The sequence below is a fragment of the Ovis aries genome, chromosome 20, assembly GCF_016772045.2.
Source record: "Ovis aries strain OAR_USU_Benz2616 breed Rambouillet chromosome 20, ARS-UI_Ramb_v3.0, whole genome shotgun sequence".
Taxonomy (NCBI): Eukaryota; Metazoa; Chordata; class Mammalia; order Artiodactyla; family Bovidae; genus Ovis; species Ovis aries.
In genome coordinates, this window is record NC_056073.1 from 28,028,566 (window position 1) to 28,046,435 (window position 17,870).

A 17,870-nucleotide genomic window follows, 5' to 3' on the forward strand; every position below is an offset into this window, starting at 1 on the left:
GGCCGCAGCAAGCCCTGATTCAGGGCAGTGAGGGCCTCCTGTCCTCAGAGTTAAGACCTGGGTGCCCATCAGCAGCTTGGTCCTTCTCCCCTTTCTCCTGTCCCGCCTTCATGCCTTTGTCCTTCCTCCTTTCTCTTCCCCCTCCCCTGTGCCACGCAGGAGGGTCCCCTCCAGCTGACCAGACCTTGGTCATCAAGACGTTCCGCTTCCTGTCACAGAAACTCTTTATCTCCGTCTCCGTTCTCTCCAGCCTGGGCATTGTTCTAGCTGTTGTCTGTCTGTCCTTTAACATCTATAACTCCCATGTCCGGTAAGTTTCTCTGCTGACATTTCCCTGTCCTGTCTGCTTCTCTAAGATAAAGGTCATTTGCTTGACGGGAGTGAGAAGGAACGTATGTAGCTCCTGAGGCCGTGTGTCTCTGAGATTGCCACTCTGGATTAGTGTTTGCCTAGTGACCACTGGGAACGAAAAGGGGGAAGCTAGGTATAACTCCCATCCCTGCTCCAAAGCAGCTAATGGAAAAATGAAAAAGCTTTTGGGATCAGGTAACATAATTTAGGGCTCTAAAGAGTGTGTGTGTGGCAGGGTCCTGTGCCTGGGAAGCCGTCTGTGGGCCCCCGTGACCGAACTGGCTTCGTCTCTGATGCCAGCTCCAAGGCCGCCTGCCTTTGTCTCCCGGTCCTGAGGTTGGGGTCAGGCCGTTGCGGGGTGTTTGGGGAGCTGAGCCTCCCTGGAGAGGAGGGTAATTCTGCTCTTCAATCTCTCCCACCCTTCCGCCTCTGCCTTAGTTATATCCAGAACTCACAGCCCAACCTGAATAATCTGACTGCTGTGGGCTGCTCACTAGCATTAGCCGCCGTCTTCCCCCTCGGGCTGGATGGTTACCACATCGGGAGAAGTCAGTTCCCTTTCGTCTGCCAGGTGAGGAGGGGGTGGCAGGTCGCCTGCCACAGCATGGCTCTCCGGCCTGCCCCCTCAGGAGTGCCTTCTGTGATGCGCCGTCCCCTGCCTGTCCTCCTTGTCTTTCCTCCTTGTCCCTAGTTCTTCTCCTGACATCGCCGTCTCATCTCTGTCTGGCTCTGTCCCTTCTTTCTGTGCCTCCAGACTTTTTCATTCTGTAGCTGGCTTGTCAGTTCCAAGGTTGCCATGGCATGCCTTGCAGAGAAGGGTGGGGGGAGGTATTGAAGGCGCAGGAAGGGGTCTGCACAGAGAACCTTTGGACAATGGTGGCCTGTCTGTGGCGCAGGGGCTGAGAACAAGAACTGGGGACTGCCCGTGGGAGCCTTAGTTGTGGTTGGGAAGGACGGAGGCGGGGATCTGAACCAACAGCAGGGAGAATTGGGGGAAGGGACCACTTTCACACAGGGAGGAGGCCCTGTGGGACTCTTGGCACATGGAAGATTCTGGGGCTACAGAGTAAGCCTGGCTTCAGCGGCAATATTTGGTTCTTTCTTATGCTGCCCCTCTCTTTCCTGCCCATTCTCACTCTTCTCCTCTGCTCTGTACCTTTCCTGATCACACATCTGTACACATGGCATTTGCACATACATACACCTACAATTCTTCAGAGAGACCCAATACTGTGGGAAAGCAGATAATTAGCAGCGACACACAAGAGGTATCAGAGCAGGGATCTGCTGTGGGAGCGAGGAGAAAGCAGCTGACTGTCCGAGTGGCTGCATGGACCTCACCAAAGGCGGCATGTGAATTGTGGAGGATGCAGGGGCTTTTGTCAGCTGGAGAAATAAAAGAGGGTTACTCCAGGAATGGAGGGAGTGTCCTGTGGGTAGCAGAGGCACAAAAGAGAGTAGATCAAGGGCAAGGGTAAGCAAGCAAGCTGTTGAGCAGGGCTGGAGCAGGGGCAGGTGAGCGTCTGGGGCAGGTAAGGGTCTGGGGGGAGAAGAGGCTGGAAAGGTGGGTGGGACCATGTTGTAAAGGGTCTCATGCCGCATCTGGAGGTGTTCAGGCTGCAATCTGCAGGCCTTGGGGAACAGTCAGAAGTGATTGGCTATTAAAACCCATTTTTTAGCAAGATTATCCAGGTGGCAAAGTGCAAAGAGACTGTCTGCTGCCCAGTAGCCCTCCCCACCCAGCCCCTACTGGCTGCATCCTGCCAGTCTGGTCATCTGTTCCCTCCTACAGCCCTGCCCCATCCTGGCACTGCCCACCTGCTGCCCTGCCCTATTCTCTCCTGCTCTCTCTCCTTTCCTAGGCCCGCCTCTGGCTCCTGGGTTTGGGCTTTAGCCTGGGCTACGGCTCCATGTTCACCAAGATCTGGTGGGTCCATACAGTCTTCACAAAGAAGGAGGAAAAGAAAGAGTGGAGGAAGGTGAGCTGCTCTGGATCCTTCAGCCCCTAGTGCCTAGGCTCTCAGGGATTGGGAGGCCCTGTCCCCTACCCTAACACGCCTGTACTGTGTGTTGACTCAGACCCTGGAGCCCTGGAAGCTGTACGCCACGGTGGGCCTGTTGGTGGGCATGGACGTCCTCACCCTTGCCATCTGGCAGATCGTGGACCCCCTGCACCGGACCATTGAGGTACCCTTTGAGGAGGCGCTTGGGTCAGGAGGCCTTGCAGGACACACTGGTGGAAAGGCCTCGGGAGCTGCAGGGGGTCTTGAGGAGAAGAGCTGCCCATGGGAGGTGTGTTCCAGCCCTGGGTATCTCAGCAGCTCTCCCTGCTTTCTGGAGGGAGCCCTAGCAGACACTCTGAGTTCCTGTGACGAAAGGAAGTGTTGGCGATCTGGGAGGATGGGCAGACTTTCAGACATCGTGAACGTGAGGGAACAAGCACTTATAAGGTGTTTAGGCAAATGTTCCCAGGCCTGGAGTTGGCTGTGGCATGAAAACTGAGGATCTCTTCAGAAAGAAGGGGCAGAACTGGGAGTCGGGAACTGAGCAGAGGTGGGGAGGGGAGAGGAGGACAGCAACCATCTTGCGTGTGGCTCTCTCTTCCTTAGACTTTTGCCAAGGAGGAGCCGAAGGAAGATATTGACGTGTCTATTCTGCCCCAGCTGGAGCACTGTAGCTCCAAGAAGATGAACACGTGGCTTGGTGTGCAGGGTGTGGGGGAAGGGTGGGGGAGATGCCCATAAAGGGGGGCTAGTGGGGAGGGAATGTGTGTGGAGTGGGCAGTAGCTTTGAAGGGGGAAGGGTCTTTGGAAAAAGAAGCAGAGAACTCATGTCAACTCAGTTGGAATCTCGTCCTGTTTGCCACTGCATTAGTCTTTTCTGAGCTGGGGGAGAGTTGGTCTTTTGCCTGAGGTGCTTAGTGTCCACCGCAGGGATGAGGCAGAGCTTGTGTTCATCAGAGGGACCAGTAATGTGGCCTCATCCTCATCTCCATCTCTGTCTGGTTCACTCCCTGGAGTGAGACTGGGGCTGCGAGGGGTTAGGCCCCTTTGGCCCTTTTAACATCACTCTGACCACAAATGGCAAACCTGCCCTCAGCGAGGAAAGCCATCTTCCCACTCAGGGTGAGGAGGTGAGACACTGTGTGTACTGATAGCCGCTCAACCATCATCGTCCTGTGTGATGGGGCTCTTAGTCCCAGGAGGAAGCAGTGAGGTCAGGGCGAGTAGGGTGGGCCCAGGGGCAGTGGACAGGGAGGGGTGTACTAGGTCAGAGGGGCTGGGTTGGAGAGGAGACCCCCATGTCATTGCCATCAGGAGGAGCACAGAGAAGCGGGGAGTGAGTGGAGGATAACCCTTCCCTGCCATCCTAGGCATCTTCTATGGTTACAAGGGGCTGCTGCTGCTGCTGGGTATCTTTCTTGCTTATGAGACCAAGAGTGTGTCCACTGAGAAGATCAATGACCACCGGGCTGTGGGCATGGCCATCTACAATGTGGCGGTGAGCTCCCTGGATACCTGGCATTGACCGTGGGGACTGGCCACAGCAACCCAGATGGGGGTGGCCTGGGAAGAATGAGGTGCCTAATGTGGGGTCAGTTGGGTGGAAGTCTTAAAACCTTTTCTAATGCCTTGGGTTTGAAAAGCACTTTATAAATGTATAAAGTGCACATCAATCTTCGTATAACCACCCAGTGAAGTGGTGATTAGCATCCCCACTAGACAGATGTGGAAGCAGAAACAGGTGAAATTCCTCATCTGTGGTTCCCAAGCTGGAATGTGAATGAGATTTCCTGCCAGAGGTGCTCAGGACTGGCTCTTAAGGACTCTGATGTGTGTAAAGAGATCCTGGGGGCTCCTGTCTGGAGGGAGGGGCTGTCCTAGACCTGAAGCTGGTTTGGGACAGTTTATCTGGGATTCTTACCAACCTACAGTTGAGGATGATCCTGACTATTGTTCAGTCGCTAAGTCGTGTCCTACTCTGAGACCCCATGGACTACAGCACACCAGGCTTCCCTGTCCTCCTCTATCTCCCAGAGTCTGCTCAAAATCATGTCCACTGAGCCAGTGATGCCATCCAACCATCTCATCCATGGCTGCCTCCTTCTCCTATTGCTCTCGGTCTTTCCCAGCGTCAGGGTTTTTCCCAATGAGTCGGCTCTTCCCATCAGGTGGCCAAAATGTTGGAGCTTCAGCTTCAGCATCAGTCCTTCCAGTGAATATTCAGGGTTGATTCCCTGTAGGCTTTACTGGTTTGATCTCCTTGCTGTCCAAAGGACTCTCAAGAGTCTTCTTCAGCACCCCACAATTCAAAAGCATCAATTCTTCAGTGCTAAGCCTTCTTTATGGCCCAACTCTCACATCCCAACTTTGGGTCCTTTTTGAATGGGAAGTTCCCCAGGAACCTGTCCCCATAGACTTTGCTGGGGGAAGAAGATCATGGCTCTTGTCTAAGCCAGCAGGTCTGTGACCCCACACACGCTCTGCCCCCAGGTTCTGTGCCTCATCACTGCCCCGGTCACCATGATCCTGTCCAGCCAGCAGGATGCTGCCTTTGCCTTCGCCTCTCTCGCCATAGTTTTCTCCTCCTATATCACCCTGGTGGTGCTCTTTGTGCCCAAGGTATGGCTCTGGTTGTCCTCCCAGCCTCTCCAACCTACTTTGTGCCCAAGGTATGGCTCTGGTTGTCCTCCCAGCCTCTCCACCCTACTTCCCTTCCTCCCATTTCGTCCGTTTTGGGCTCGGCTCCCTCTTGTTTTCCTTCCTTCCAACTGCAACCCACCATGAGCTAATCGCTGACAGTCCCTGCTGGCCCATCCACACCCCCAACTCCCGCTCCCAGATGCGCAGGCTGATCACCCGAGGGGAGTGGCAGTCGGAGGCACAGGACACCATGAAGACAGGGTCCTCGACCAACAACAACGAGGAGGAGAAGTCCAGGCTGTTGGAGAAGGAGAACCGCGAGCTGGAGAAGATCATCGCCGAGGTGTGTGGTGAAGGCAGAGGTGGTGGCAGGTCAGGGAGGCCCACGTCTCGGGTGGGGTCAGGCTTCCAGAGGTAAACCCTGAGATCGGGGTTCCTGTGCAGGTGATTTACCAAGGGAGGGTCTCAGGAGACAAGCTGTCAGGGAGTGAGTGGAGAAGGACAGGGAAGGGGAGAAGGTGGAGTCAATCTTAGGTAAAAATCTGAGAAACTGCTGGCCTCAGCGGGTGGAGGGGCTCTGGAGCAGGAACTACATTGTTGACTCCGCCTCCTGGAGGCGAGGGCGTGGCCCTGGGCTGGGCGTGGCTGGTTGTGGGGGTTGAGTATACCCTCCAGGGAGAGGGGTCTGGGCAGATATGCAGGGTGTTTGCAGTGGCCCCAGCGGGAGTTAGGGGCCAGTGCAGTATCAGGCTGGGGGTATTCAAACTGGGTTGGCATTAAGCTGTTGAGTGCGTTGTCGGAAGCGCGTTGTGGGAAGCGGAAGCTATGTGCTCGGCCCTGTCTCCCCTCTCCCACCCCCTTTCTTTCCCTGATCTCGACTGCCGCCCCACTGTGTTCAGTGTGTGCTTTCGGCTCTCCCTGTTCCTGCCTGGTAGTTCCTGTTCCTTTCTTCTGTCCGTCTTCCCCGTCCCTTTCCCCCACATTTTTCTCTGCCTCTCCTTCCCTCCTCCCACCCTTCCCTGACTTCTTCTCTCCCACTCGCCCGATTGTGTTCTTCCTCCAGAAAGAGGAGCGCGTCTCTGAACTGCGCCATCAGCTCCAGTCTCGGCAGCAGCTCCGATCCCGGCGTCACCCTCCGACACCCCCAGACCCCTCGGGGGGCCTGCCCAGGGGGCCCCCTGAGCCCCCTGACCGGCTTAGCTGTGATGGAAGTCGAGTCCACTTGCTTTACAAGTGAGGGAGGTGTGAGGGGGGACAGGCAAGTAGGGGGAGGCAGAGGGGGAAGGAGGGGAGCTCGGGAACGAAGCAGGGGATCCGGACCCTAGGTGGGAAGAACACCGTTCCATCCCATCTCTTGTAAATACCTGCCCCTCTTGAGTCCCAGAGTCCCAGGTTCCAGCGTCGTGTGAGTCTCCATGTGAGTCTCCAGTGCTCTGGGAGCCAGGCCCTGTTCTCTCATTCATTTGAATCATTGTCTATCTCTACTTCATAATCAAGTTTGTACCCGGCTTGAAGCTTCTCACTCACTGGCTCCTTGGTGCCTCACGACACACACCCCCTCTTCTTTTCCTCTGGTTGCCACGACAGCCCGGCAGACCCCTCACCTTTGTGCTCTGCTCCCACTGGCAGGGGCCACCCCAGAGTGCTCTCCCCGTGGCAACAGAGCCTGGCCATTTCTCTCACCATCCTCATCTCCTTCCAACCCACTTGCCCCATGTTTTATCCCTCTTGAATTTAGCTTTTGCAAGGCACTCACTCTTTTTGTCAAGGGTCACATGCTCCTTCCCTCTTCCCAAGACACATCTATCCTCCCTGTTCTCACTTTCCTGTTTGCACGTGTTTCACATGTGCTCTCTCCATTCTTCCTGTGGCCACACGGGCCCTGCTGTATTGCCTCCCCTCGTGGCTGCGTGTGCCCCCTCATGGTCGTGGATATGCCCTTGGGAGAGCTGTGTGGGTGGGCGTGTGCCATTTGTACACGTCTAAGTTTACCTGTGCACTTGCCCTGTGTGCCCTCGTGTACCCTCTTCTTTTTGCACCTTAAAATCATTGTGTCCTTCCAGCAGAGCCATATGCACCCACCCTGCACATTGTTACACACTTACCCCCATTCCCATCTGGTGTGGCCGTCCACGTCTGGGTCCACATCACGGTTTCTGCTCGCACTCACCCTGCTCTCCTTTGTGCTCTGGAGCATCCTCGGTCCACACTCACAATCCTCCTCTATAAGAGTGTTCCCTTCTGTTTTGTATTTCTCTGAGGGAAAGAAGGGAGAAGAAATGGGGGCAGGTTTGGGGAGCTGCTTGCAGTGGGTAGTTGGTGAGAAGCCTGACCAAAGGAAGGCACCCCTGACTGTGGAGGCAGAAGATGGTCCTGTGTGGCGGGAGATGGTGTCCTTTTTGCACTGTGGTGTCTTGGGGAAAGGAGCTCCCCAAATCTCAATAAACCAGTGAATGGAGTGACTCAGCACCTCGTCCCTTACTGTGAACTTAATGGGCTTCAGCCCAAGAAGGGAGGCTCTGGGGCCCCTCCGCACTGATGAAAAGGCACTTCAGTGGAGGGATGGACAGAGGTGTTGATCCGTCGAGGGCTAAGGAGGACACAGTTAGGGCTGAGATTAGTGAGGGGTGACATAACAGGTTAAAAATGTGGGCCGGAGTCAAAGTCCCAGAGCTTCAGATTCTACCACATACAAAAAGCATTCCTAATCTCTCTTCTCCACGTCCTCACTTGTGAAGGTAATAGTCATCATTCCCACCACCGTCTTCACATCCATCCCTCCGCAGAGTGGATGCCAGGACGAGTGCTCATGATGGTTCTTGGCTCATGGAACATGTTGGGTAAACAAGCCACTGTCACTGTTTAATGAGGTTTCTGACAGTGATGGGCATGTATTGGGAGCCTGGAGCATGTGGCTGAACAGATGTGAGGGCTATTCCTCCTAGGAATTGAGGATAATAAAAAAACGTGACCACTCGGAGGTAGCGGATTAGATGGTCCCTGAGTTCTTCCACCCTGAAAAGTCACTGAGAACTCAGAGCATCTTGGCACAAGCTTGCTGTCCACATGAAAGAAAGTCCTCAATGGCCAATGGAAATGAAACAAAACATTGCTCGACAGTTTTGTAATTTTTTGTGTCCCCTTGGAGAAGTGTTTTTTTTTTTTTTTTTTTTTCCCCGAAGCTCAGTTTCTCTCCTTCCCCATAGCACTGATTTTTAAAAAATGATTTTCATATATTTTTTTCGAAAGCGCTGTAAGGATTAGATGGGCCGTGTCATTTCACCACCCTGTTTAATAGCCAATTTCTGAAGTTTCCCAAGAGCAGGGGAGGTTGAATCTTGGACCAGTACTTGAAAACCATTCCACTGTGAGTATCCGCTTTGGATCACTAGGATTTGAATCTGGCAGCCCTTCATTCCACAATGGAGCATTCTCAAGGCAAAGGGAAGAGGCCTGTGGAGGAGGTCAGCTGGCAGTGTAGAAAATGGACAGTTGGCTTCAGAAGCAGCAGTGGGAGCTGCCTCCCAGCCCTGGGCAGAACAGAAAAGACCAGAGTCACCACCTTGAACTTTCCTGTACTTGTTTAGTCACTAAGTGGTGTCCGACTCTTTGCACCCTGTTGGGCTCCTCCGTCCATGGGATTTCCCAGGCAAGAATAGTGAAGTGGGTTGCCATTTCCTTCTCCAGGGGAATCTTCCCGACCAGGGATTGAACCTGCGTTTCCTGCTTGGCAGGTGGGTTCTTTACTACTGAGCCACCTGGGAAGCCCTCTTTGCGCTTAGCAGGGCTGCAGATTACAGAAGATCAGTTCTACTGAGCCACGGTTAAGCCAGACATTCTTGGCTGGCAGGAGCACAGACAGGGGCCAGGTCAAATGGTAGGGCTAGCGGAGGCCCCTGGTGTGGGGAGGAAGTATGTGACTACTACTCAGCAGTTCTGGAAAGAGCTCCCTTGGCCTCTCCAGCCCTGCTGGGTCAGGGTGGGCTTCACCTCTGGGCTTTCAGATCTCCTGACTGCAGAACATCTTGAACTCTAGACTGTTTGCCAGACCTCAGTGGCCCCTGCTCTGCCTTGACTTGGTCTTTTGCCTCCCTGCCCTGATCACTTATTAACAGGAAGTGTTTTGTGAACACTTTGCTGCTATGTTAGTTTTACTATTTTTTTTTCAGTCAATCAGGTTTTGATGGGGAAATTATGGTGGTAGGTGCTTGTCTAGGCCTTCAGTTCAGTTCAGTTCAGTTCAGTCGCTCAGTCGTGTCCGACTCTTTGTGACCCGATGAATCGCAGCACACCAAGCCTCCCTGTCCATCACCGTCTCCCGGAGTTCACTCAGACTCACGTCCATCGAGTCCGTGATGCCATCCAGCCATCTCATCCTCAGTCGTCCCCTTCTCCTCCTGCCCCCAATCCCTCCCAGCATCAGAGTCTTTTCCAATGAGTCAACTCTTCGCATGAGGTGGCCAAAGTACTGGAGTTTCAGCTTTAGCATCATTCTTTCCAAAGAAATCCCAGGGTTGATAGGCCTTGGGGTAGAGCAGTTGGCAGGGCTTCCCTCGTAGCTCAGTCAAAAAAGAATCTACCTGCAATGTAGGAGACCCAGGTTCGATTCCTGGGTTGGGAAGATCCCCTGGAGAAAGAAATGGCAACCCACTCCAGTATTCTTGCTGAGAAATCCCATGGACAGAGGAACTTGGCAGGCTACAGTCCATGGGGTTGCAAGAGTTGGACACGATTTAGTGACTAAAGCACACCAGAGCAGTAGGCAAGATGGGCTTTTGTGGGATGTACATTCTCAAAGTGGAAAGTTGAAGTAAGTAGGCAGGTTAAATTAAACAACGTAGCTTGAGAGAACAGCCAGGAGTGTGGGCACCTCACAGTCGTTAGTTCTGCTGCTCAAGACTGTGCCGAGGGAAGGGGTCATGTGCTCATGTCTGTTTTCTGGCAAGGAGACTGCAACTCCGAGAGGAAGACTCTGGTCCAGGGTCACACAGTTGATGAGAGGAGACAGCATCCAGGTTGAGTGAATTAGTGTCTGTTGCTGCATAACCTGTTACCCCAAAACCGTGGCTTAAGAAAATAATCATTTATTATGTCTCACAGCTTTGTGGGTCAGGAACTCAGGGGACACTGGAGAGATTTGAAGGTTGGGGGCTGGAATCCTCAGAAGGGTCTCAAGATGGGGGTTGGCCAAGACCTCAGCTGGGACTGTGGGCTGGAACCCCTACAACCTGGCCTTTCCATGCAGTCTGGGATTCCTTATAACATGGTGCTTGGGTTCCGAAGCCAAGAATCTGAGCCAGCTAGGTTGAAGCCCAACTTTTTCCTGACACAACCTTGTACGTCACATAACATCCATTGGTCGGGGCAGGCACAAGGCCATGCCCAGATTCAAGGAGATGAAGAATGGACCTCATTTCATGGTGGGCTGAGCATCAGTCCCACTGTGAAAAGAACATGTGGGATGGGATAAATATGCTGCTGCAGCCTTCTTTGGAAAGAATGATCCACTGCATCTGGTCTGTCTACTCCAAAGCCAGTGTTCATGGCGCCTCACACACTGCCATCTACCCACCCAGGCCCATCCCCCAGGCATTGCTTGCTGTTTGCTGCCTTTCAGTCTCTTTCTGGGTCTTTGGTTGCTTCTGGATGCTTCAGGGCCAGCAGTAGTCCCACACCTAGCCCTTTCTGCCAACTGTAGTTCCTCCTATGGTCCATTGTAATTTTAGGCCACTCTGCTGCTGCTGCTGCTAAGTTGCTTCAGTGGTGTATGACTCTGTGCGACCCCATAGACGGCGGCCCACCAGGCTCCCCCGTCCCTGGGATTCTCCAGGCAAGAACACTGGAGTGAGTTGCCATTTCCTTCTCCAATGCATGAAAGTGAAAAGTGAAAGTGTAGTTGCTCAGTCGTGTCCAACTCTTTGCGACCCCATGGACTGCAGCCTACCAGGCTCCTCCATCCACGGGAGTTTCCAGGCAAGAGTACTGGAGTGGGCACTCTGGATAGAGCTTATTCTCTGGTTTTTGAAACAGGAACTTCTCATTGTACTTCAGGTTCCATTACCCCAAGGGGAATCGGAGAGTGGGCTTCATATCAGACAGTACTCTCCCCTGTCCCACCAGCAGGGTTGATTTTCAAAATACTTAATCAATGAAGCATCCACTTACACAGCCCGCGGAGCAAGGAAGGGAACCCCCAGAGATGAACGGGCTGCCACCGTAAACTGCATAGAGGCCTCCGCGAGAGGGCGCTGTGCTGGGACCGAGTGGCAGTAAAGCTAAGCAGGACAGGAGTGTTCTGGGGGTGGAGGGGAGGAGAATTAATCTTATTCTTCTAGAACCCATCTAGGTTCTTTATTTAGCTGGGGCCCTGGAAATGAGACCAACAAAAGACAGATTAACAGGAGAAAAACAGAAGTTTATTACCACGTGCATCGTGCACGCACATGGGAATAGTCAGTGATGAAAAACCTAGAGAGACCATTAGAACTGGGGCTTCTATACCATTTTAGGCTAAACAAAGGAAAGGGGTTTTGAGCTTCTGGGTGGTGGAGGCAAGTTTTGGGAAAGCGATCAGGAGAAGTGTGTGCTAAGTCAGTCGCTTCCGTTGTGTCTGACTCTTTGCAACCCCATGGACTGTAGCCCGCCAGGCTCCTCTGTCCGAGGGATTCTCCAGGCAAAATTACTGGAGTGGGTTGCCATTTCCTCCTCCAGGGGATCTTCCCGACCCAGGGATTGAACCCGCATCTCTTAATCTACTGCATTGGCAGGCAGGTTCTTTACCACTAGTGCCACATGGGAAGGAAAAGTGTAGTCAAGAAGTATCATTACTAAGGTTTGTTATGCAGATTTAAGCCAGTTCCCTCTCCTTAGCGTGTTGTTAAAACTCCTTTTCCAGTTACATGATGGGGAGACGCCTTAATGAATGCAAATTTCTTTTATAAAAAGAAAACCTGTGCTCTGTTTTAGAGCTTTTCCCACAGCTGCGGGTTAATGGCCTTTAGCTTAAAATAATCCATACACCAAAGAGACATGTTCTGGGGTAGCATATCCTGGAACATTTCAGGCATGAGTGATGAATTCTGGTCAGGGCAACTGGGAAGTCTGGCTTCAGCGGGTGCTGGAGGGACACAACAGAAGCTGGGTTTGTGCTTCCGGACCTATTCATGGTGCAGTGAGCCCCTCATAAGTGCACTGGAGGTTACACCTGAGGTTCCTGAATAAGGTCCTTTAAGTGCTTCCAGGGCTTTCCAGGCAGCACTAGTGGTAAAGAACCTGCCTGCCAATGCAGGAGACTTGAGACTCGAGTTCCATCCCTGGGTTGGGAAGGTTTCCTTAGGGAAGGGCGTGGCAACACACTCCAGTGTTCTTGCGGAGAATCCTCTGGGCAGAGGAGCCTGGGGAGCTAGTCCATGGGGTCGCAAAGAGTCTGACACGACTGAAGTGACTGAACACAAGTGCTTCCAACTTGTGTGTCCTACTGGATGGGGAAGTGCTCACATTCACCGGACGTAAATCTTGTAGACTTTAATTGTCTGTAAGGATATCCCTTTTTCCACTTGTATCCAATTCAATAGCTTCTACATGTTTCTAAAATAACTTATATTTTCCTTTTTAATCATTTGGTTCCCTGGTGTAACTCCTTACCTCACATCTTTCCATCATGCATTAGCACAACATGCATTAGCTCATTTCCACACAGTGAATTGGCAAATATTTCATGTTAATATTGTTCCCTCTGCTGTGTTTCAAACCTCTTGGAAGAATTCTCTGATACCCACACCACCCACACATTCGCACACTTTATTCTTTCATTCTCTATGCCTTTGGCCTCGTACTTGGCCCCAACTCAGTTGTGTGCATGCTAAGCCACTTCAGTCTTGTTCAGTTCTTTGCGACCCTATGGGCTGTAGCCCACCAGGCTCCTCTGTCCATGGGATTCTCCAGGTGACAGGTGAGAGTACTAGAGTGGGTCGCCATGCCCTTCTCCAGGGGACTGTCCCGACCCAGGGATTGAACCCGTGTCTCCTGCATTGGCAGGCGGGTTCTTTAGCACTGGTGCCACCTGGGGAGTCCCATCTCAGTTGTGTAGTGGTTACTTATGTTGGAATTGTGTCTCTGACCATCTCAACCTGCTTCAAACACTCTGAGGGTTGTGACTGAGTGAGCTTGTGCTGGATTTTCTCCTGGAGTATCCAGTAGATAACTGTCCACACAGACTGAACGCATTTGGCATGTTAGCCCCAAAGCCTCTGTTAAACCATTTATTCAACAAATTAGGTTTCATGACAACAGATTATTTACACTGCTTCATTTAATTCTCTGTTGTATTTCCCCTAGAATCTCTAGAAAGGATTTTCCTGTATGAGGACATTAGGGCTTTTGGGCATAGGTAGCTGATAAACAGACAAAAAGAGCAGAAATTTCCAGGTCCCACTGAGAGAAAGAGGATGAAGGTGATCATGAGAAAAATGTATTACATACGTGATTTGAAAAGTAGAACTAGGGTTGGCATCACTTGTAGGGTTGAGATTAGGATTATTAAATTTAAAATGGGGATCTACATTGAGATTAAGATACAATCTAATTAGGCCAAGGAGACAAGAACATTAGTCCATGAAGGCTAAAATGAAGATTAGGATTGAAATAGAATTAATGCTGCTGTGTTGTGCTGATTCCAGAGTAAATGTTGAATCAAAGCCTTTTTGTGTTGGGACTAGAATAAAACTAGGCTTTTCCTTTTTCTTATTTTGTCAGCATGTGCCTGAGAGAATTTGGTATTGTCTTTGCCATGGAAAAGCAGGAGACAGCAACTGTGAGATTAGGATCCCAGAACCCTTTACACATTCCTTAGAGACATTCACTCACTCACTCACTCATTTATAGAACTAATTAGGGGCCAATTGTCTGCAACATTATGGTCTACTTTTGGGAGTCTGAAATCTAGTGGAGAACTGAGGAACACACCCCATAAGCTGTCCCCAAACTTCCTCCAGGCAGGCTATTGTTTCTTGTTCCCAGGGAACAAGAAGTTCCTTGGAGTTCCTGTAGGATGCTCTTAGTTCAGGGAAGCAAACCTCCTTCAGCTGGGGGATCAAATTATTTCTAGATGGAGATGTTTTCCTCAAAGTTCACTGAGAGCTTGAGACTTCTCACCTGGGCTGGGGAGACACTATTTGTATCCAACCGCAGGGTTGAGACCATGAGGACTTGAATCAGTCCTCTTGGGTCCACATATCTGGCATGGTTCAACTGGTACTTAAACTCTGCATTTGGGAGAGGATAATGATATTATCTGTTTCATAGTGTTGTACTAGAGATTAAACATGTAGGCCACTTTAATTTACCCCTGGGATATCATACTCACTATATAAATACCTAATAATAACAATATGATAATTATCATCTTTCTGAGCAAGAGCACAGGACTGATAACCGCGGTGGACCACTGCTAGGTCTTAGGTCAGGAGTCTGGGATGCCAGATGCAATATCACATTATGCCATTAGATGGCACCAGACCCACATTGCCCAAACATTGACTCCTGAATCCTTGTTCTCAACCACATTAATAATCGGTTCTGCCTAATGAAGATAAACGGGAGAACTATATAAATACATTGCTGTGTTAGGGGGAAGAAGGTTCTTTTCTGAACAATAAAAATAGAAGATTATAATTTATAATTTAAGGACAGTGAATATGACTTTTAAAATGTTATCCTTATAATGATACCTGTCAGGGACCATGCAGTAGGAAGATTTCTATGTGACTTTGATCTATCACATCAACCATGATGGTTTCTGTATCATTAGGAAATTTGATTCAGCATCATACCGAGGGTTAAAAGGTTTCTGCATCCACTTTTAGTTTGTTTGAAAAATATTTATTGGGACTTCCCTGCTGGTCCAGTGGTTAAGGCCCCAGGCTTCCAGTGCAGTGGTTGTAGGTTCAATCCCTAGTCAGAGAACTATGGTTTCATGTGCTTTGTGGTGTGGTCAAAAAAAATTAAACTAAATGATAAGTATTTATTAAATTACAGCCAGGAACCTCAGAGGTCATCTAGGCTCAAAGTCTTCCTTTTACCCATGAAAATATTGAGGTAGAGGGAAATGAAGTGACTTCCTCATATCAAGTCACTGGTCAAAGGCAGTGGAAGCCGGGTCTCCTGACTAAGGGTCTTTCCTCTACCCAGATGACTCTGGATTTAAAGGCTGCTACAGATGTGCTCTGCAAAGAGTTGGACACATGTGCTGATCTGTGTTGCTCATGATCATCACACTAGATGGTAAGCAGGATGTTGGACACAGCCTGGAAGAGAGATTCACCAGATTAAAATTCAGTAGTCAGCAGTATATTGGGTTGCATTAATAGAGGTAGAGCACCTGAAACAAAGAAGGTGATAGTTGTGATCTACCCAGTGTTGGTTATACCAGCCTGGGACATTGCAGCTATTTTCAGGCAGAACACACTTTCAAAGAAGGGGGTTGGGAGGCTCAAAAAAGAAATCTGTCTTCAGATATCTGAAGGGCTATCATGTGAGAGGAAGATTAGATTTCTGCTTTGGCCCGGAGGAGTACAATCAGAAGCAGGGAAGCAGCAGAAGGGCACTAGTTTGGACATCAAACAGGCTTGAGTACACAGGGCCACTCACTAGCTATGACTTGGGGATGATTTACCTTATTGAGCCCAGGTTTGTTCATTTATAGGAGGGAGATTCTATCTTCCTCACAGAATTTTCTGGTAAATACATCAACTAGGGTATACTAATATTTGGCTGCCTTCCTAAACTAGGGGTTCAGATGTGTAAATGAGCTCCGGTGGACACCTAAGAGTGTGTGTGCTGCCATCCGTTCCCCCTCCCCACTCCCATGGTCTGGGTTTTCCTTTGCTTGTTAGGGATGCATTGCCCTGTGTGTGTTGTCCTTCCCAGCCTTCCTGGAGTTTCCTGCTTTAGGGCAACCACAGCACAGAGAAGCACTTCCTCCTGCTGGGCTTCTCTGACTGGCCCTCCAGGCAGCCTGTCCTCTCCGCCCTCCTCCTCTGCTACCTCCTGACTGTAATTGGCAACTTGGCGCTGGTGCTGCTGGGAGTGTGCGCCCATGTACTACTTCCTCTGCCTTCTGTCCCTGGTGGATATGGGCTCACCATGAGCATGGTGCCACCCCTGCTGGCCAACATGCACAGCCAGGTGCTGAGGCTGGAGCGTGCTGGCTGCCTGGGGCAGCTGTGTGCATCGCTGGTGCTGGGCTCAGCCGAGTGTGTCCTCCTGGTGGTGATGGTTCTGGACCACGCAACTGCTGGTGCAGTCTACCGTCATCCTGGCCTACCTGGTGCCGTGTCCCGTGCTGTATGGGGCATGAGGATCAGAGGCAGCCGCAGGAAAGTAGTGGGCACCTATAGGTTTCACTTGACAGCCACCTGCCCATTCCACTGATCTGCCATCTACCCCTACCTGCAACCCACGCACAGCTACAACCAGCGTTGGGCAAATTCATCTCTCTTTTCTACACTGTAGTCACACCGACCCTCAACCCACTTCTCACCACCCTCAGGAATAAGGAACTGAAGGGGGAAGCGAAGAGGTACCTGGGGGCTCTGGGGAGAGGGCAAGATGCATGGTGAGTCAGGTAGGGAAGGAAGGAGGGAAGTGTTACCCCAGGGCCCAAGGATGGGAATGCCCACTGGAAAGTCACTCAGTTTAGCCTTCAAGCTGTTCATTTCTCCATGAGAGTCTTTAAGGTTTGTCCTTCAGCAGCTGATGGTTAATGGGGGAGATCCCTTCCTCCCATCAGGAAAGGCTCACGTGCTTCTGGGGAAGTGTCTATATCTGTACACGTGCAGGTTTAGTGTTGGTGGGAATGGTCCTCGGGCTCTCTCTAAGCCAGTAAAGAGAGACTACATGATTTGAGGAAGAATTTCACCATCCTCAGGGGATGCTATAACCAACCCCCACCTCCCCCGCATCCAGAGATTCCATGTGCTAAAATGACGGAGGACATGATCACGGCTGTTAGAAGAGACCATGGAAGACCCCGTGGCCTGCTATCAGAGTATCCCCAAATGACAAGAGGATCGTGGATTTTTCCCTGCAGGAGACCCCATCCAGAAGCATAAGCCCTGGTCTCGCATCTCAGGGAATCAGTCCAACCAAATGTCCACCTGCCCACTTAAATAGTGCCCACCCCAGAGCACGTGACTCATAGTTGTGATGAACACCACCTATGAGTGTGCCTTGTGCTGAGTGAGGTCACGTTCAGAAACGCTTCTGCAGGAAGTGGTTCTCGAGACAGTTATAAAGAAGGGAAGAGACTAGTAGGGAAGAGGGTGGACATATATCAGGTCAAGAGAAAAGCATAGATGTGATCAGGAGGGAGACTTGAAGTGGTGACAGAGGAGGAAAGGAAGGGGATGAGATGGAGGAAGCAGAGAGGGAAAAGCTCCGCAGGCCAGAGTGTGGGCAGAGTGTTGGGGTCAACCTAGAAACTAGTCTCCATCCCCCTCACTCAACCCAGAGAAGACCTGCTAGAGCCTAAGGCAGGCAGGAAAGAGACTGCTCCTCAATACCCCACCTTTCTGAAAGTGTTCCCACCTCCAGCATATCGATTCCTAAAGAGCTCCCACCAGAGGCATAAATCTCTAGATTCCCAAGGTGAATATCTTGCCATGATCACCATCATCTCCAGAAATAAGAACCATTTAAGTGGGTGTGAGAATAACAGGTACCAAGTTTCATTCATACCAAATAGCTTTTAAAAAGTCAAGAGGACATAGTGTAATTGAATTTCTAAATTATTTAGGAATAAGCCTGTAATCGTGTCAGTGTAAGTAATAACTCACTTTGTAATAAACGATTTCACTCTTCTCTGTAAGTAGAAAGTGA

General features: G+C 50.9%; 1 protein-coding gene and 1 pseudogene across 3 annotated transcripts in view; both read left to right on the plus strand.

Annotated features, from left to right (window-relative positions):
* The window catches only part of GABBR1 (gamma-aminobutyric acid type B receptor subunit 1), a 29,556-nt gene extending 22,096 nt beyond the window's left edge, over window positions 1–7,460 (plus strand). For all 3 annotated transcript variants that reach the window (XM_060403752.1, XM_027959103.3, XM_042237349.2), the window contains 9 exons: window positions 160–310; window positions 790–922; window positions 2,214–2,330; window positions 2,431–2,538; window positions 2,961–3,054; window positions 3,725–3,852; window positions 4,845–4,973; window positions 5,194–5,337; window positions 6,058–7,460. In XM_060403752.1, the coding sequence (XP_060259735.1) occupies window positions 160–310; window positions 790–922; window positions 2,214–2,330; window positions 2,431–2,538; window positions 2,961–3,054; window positions 3,725–3,852; window positions 4,845–4,973; window positions 5,194–5,337; window positions 6,058–6,231 (1,178 nt within the window). In that variant the 3' untranslated portion in view covers window positions 6,232–7,460. The remainder of the gene's footprint in view (window positions 1–159; window positions 311–789; window positions 923–2,213; window positions 2,331–2,430; window positions 2,539–2,960; window positions 3,055–3,724; window positions 3,853–4,844; window positions 4,974–5,193; window positions 5,338–6,057) is intronic.
* Window positions 7,461–13,749: 6,289 nt separating this feature from the next.
* LOC114109557 (putative olfactory receptor 2I1) lies at window positions 13,750–16,424 on the plus strand (annotated as a pseudogene).
* The last annotated feature ends 1,446 nt before the right edge of the window (window positions 16,425–17,870 follow it).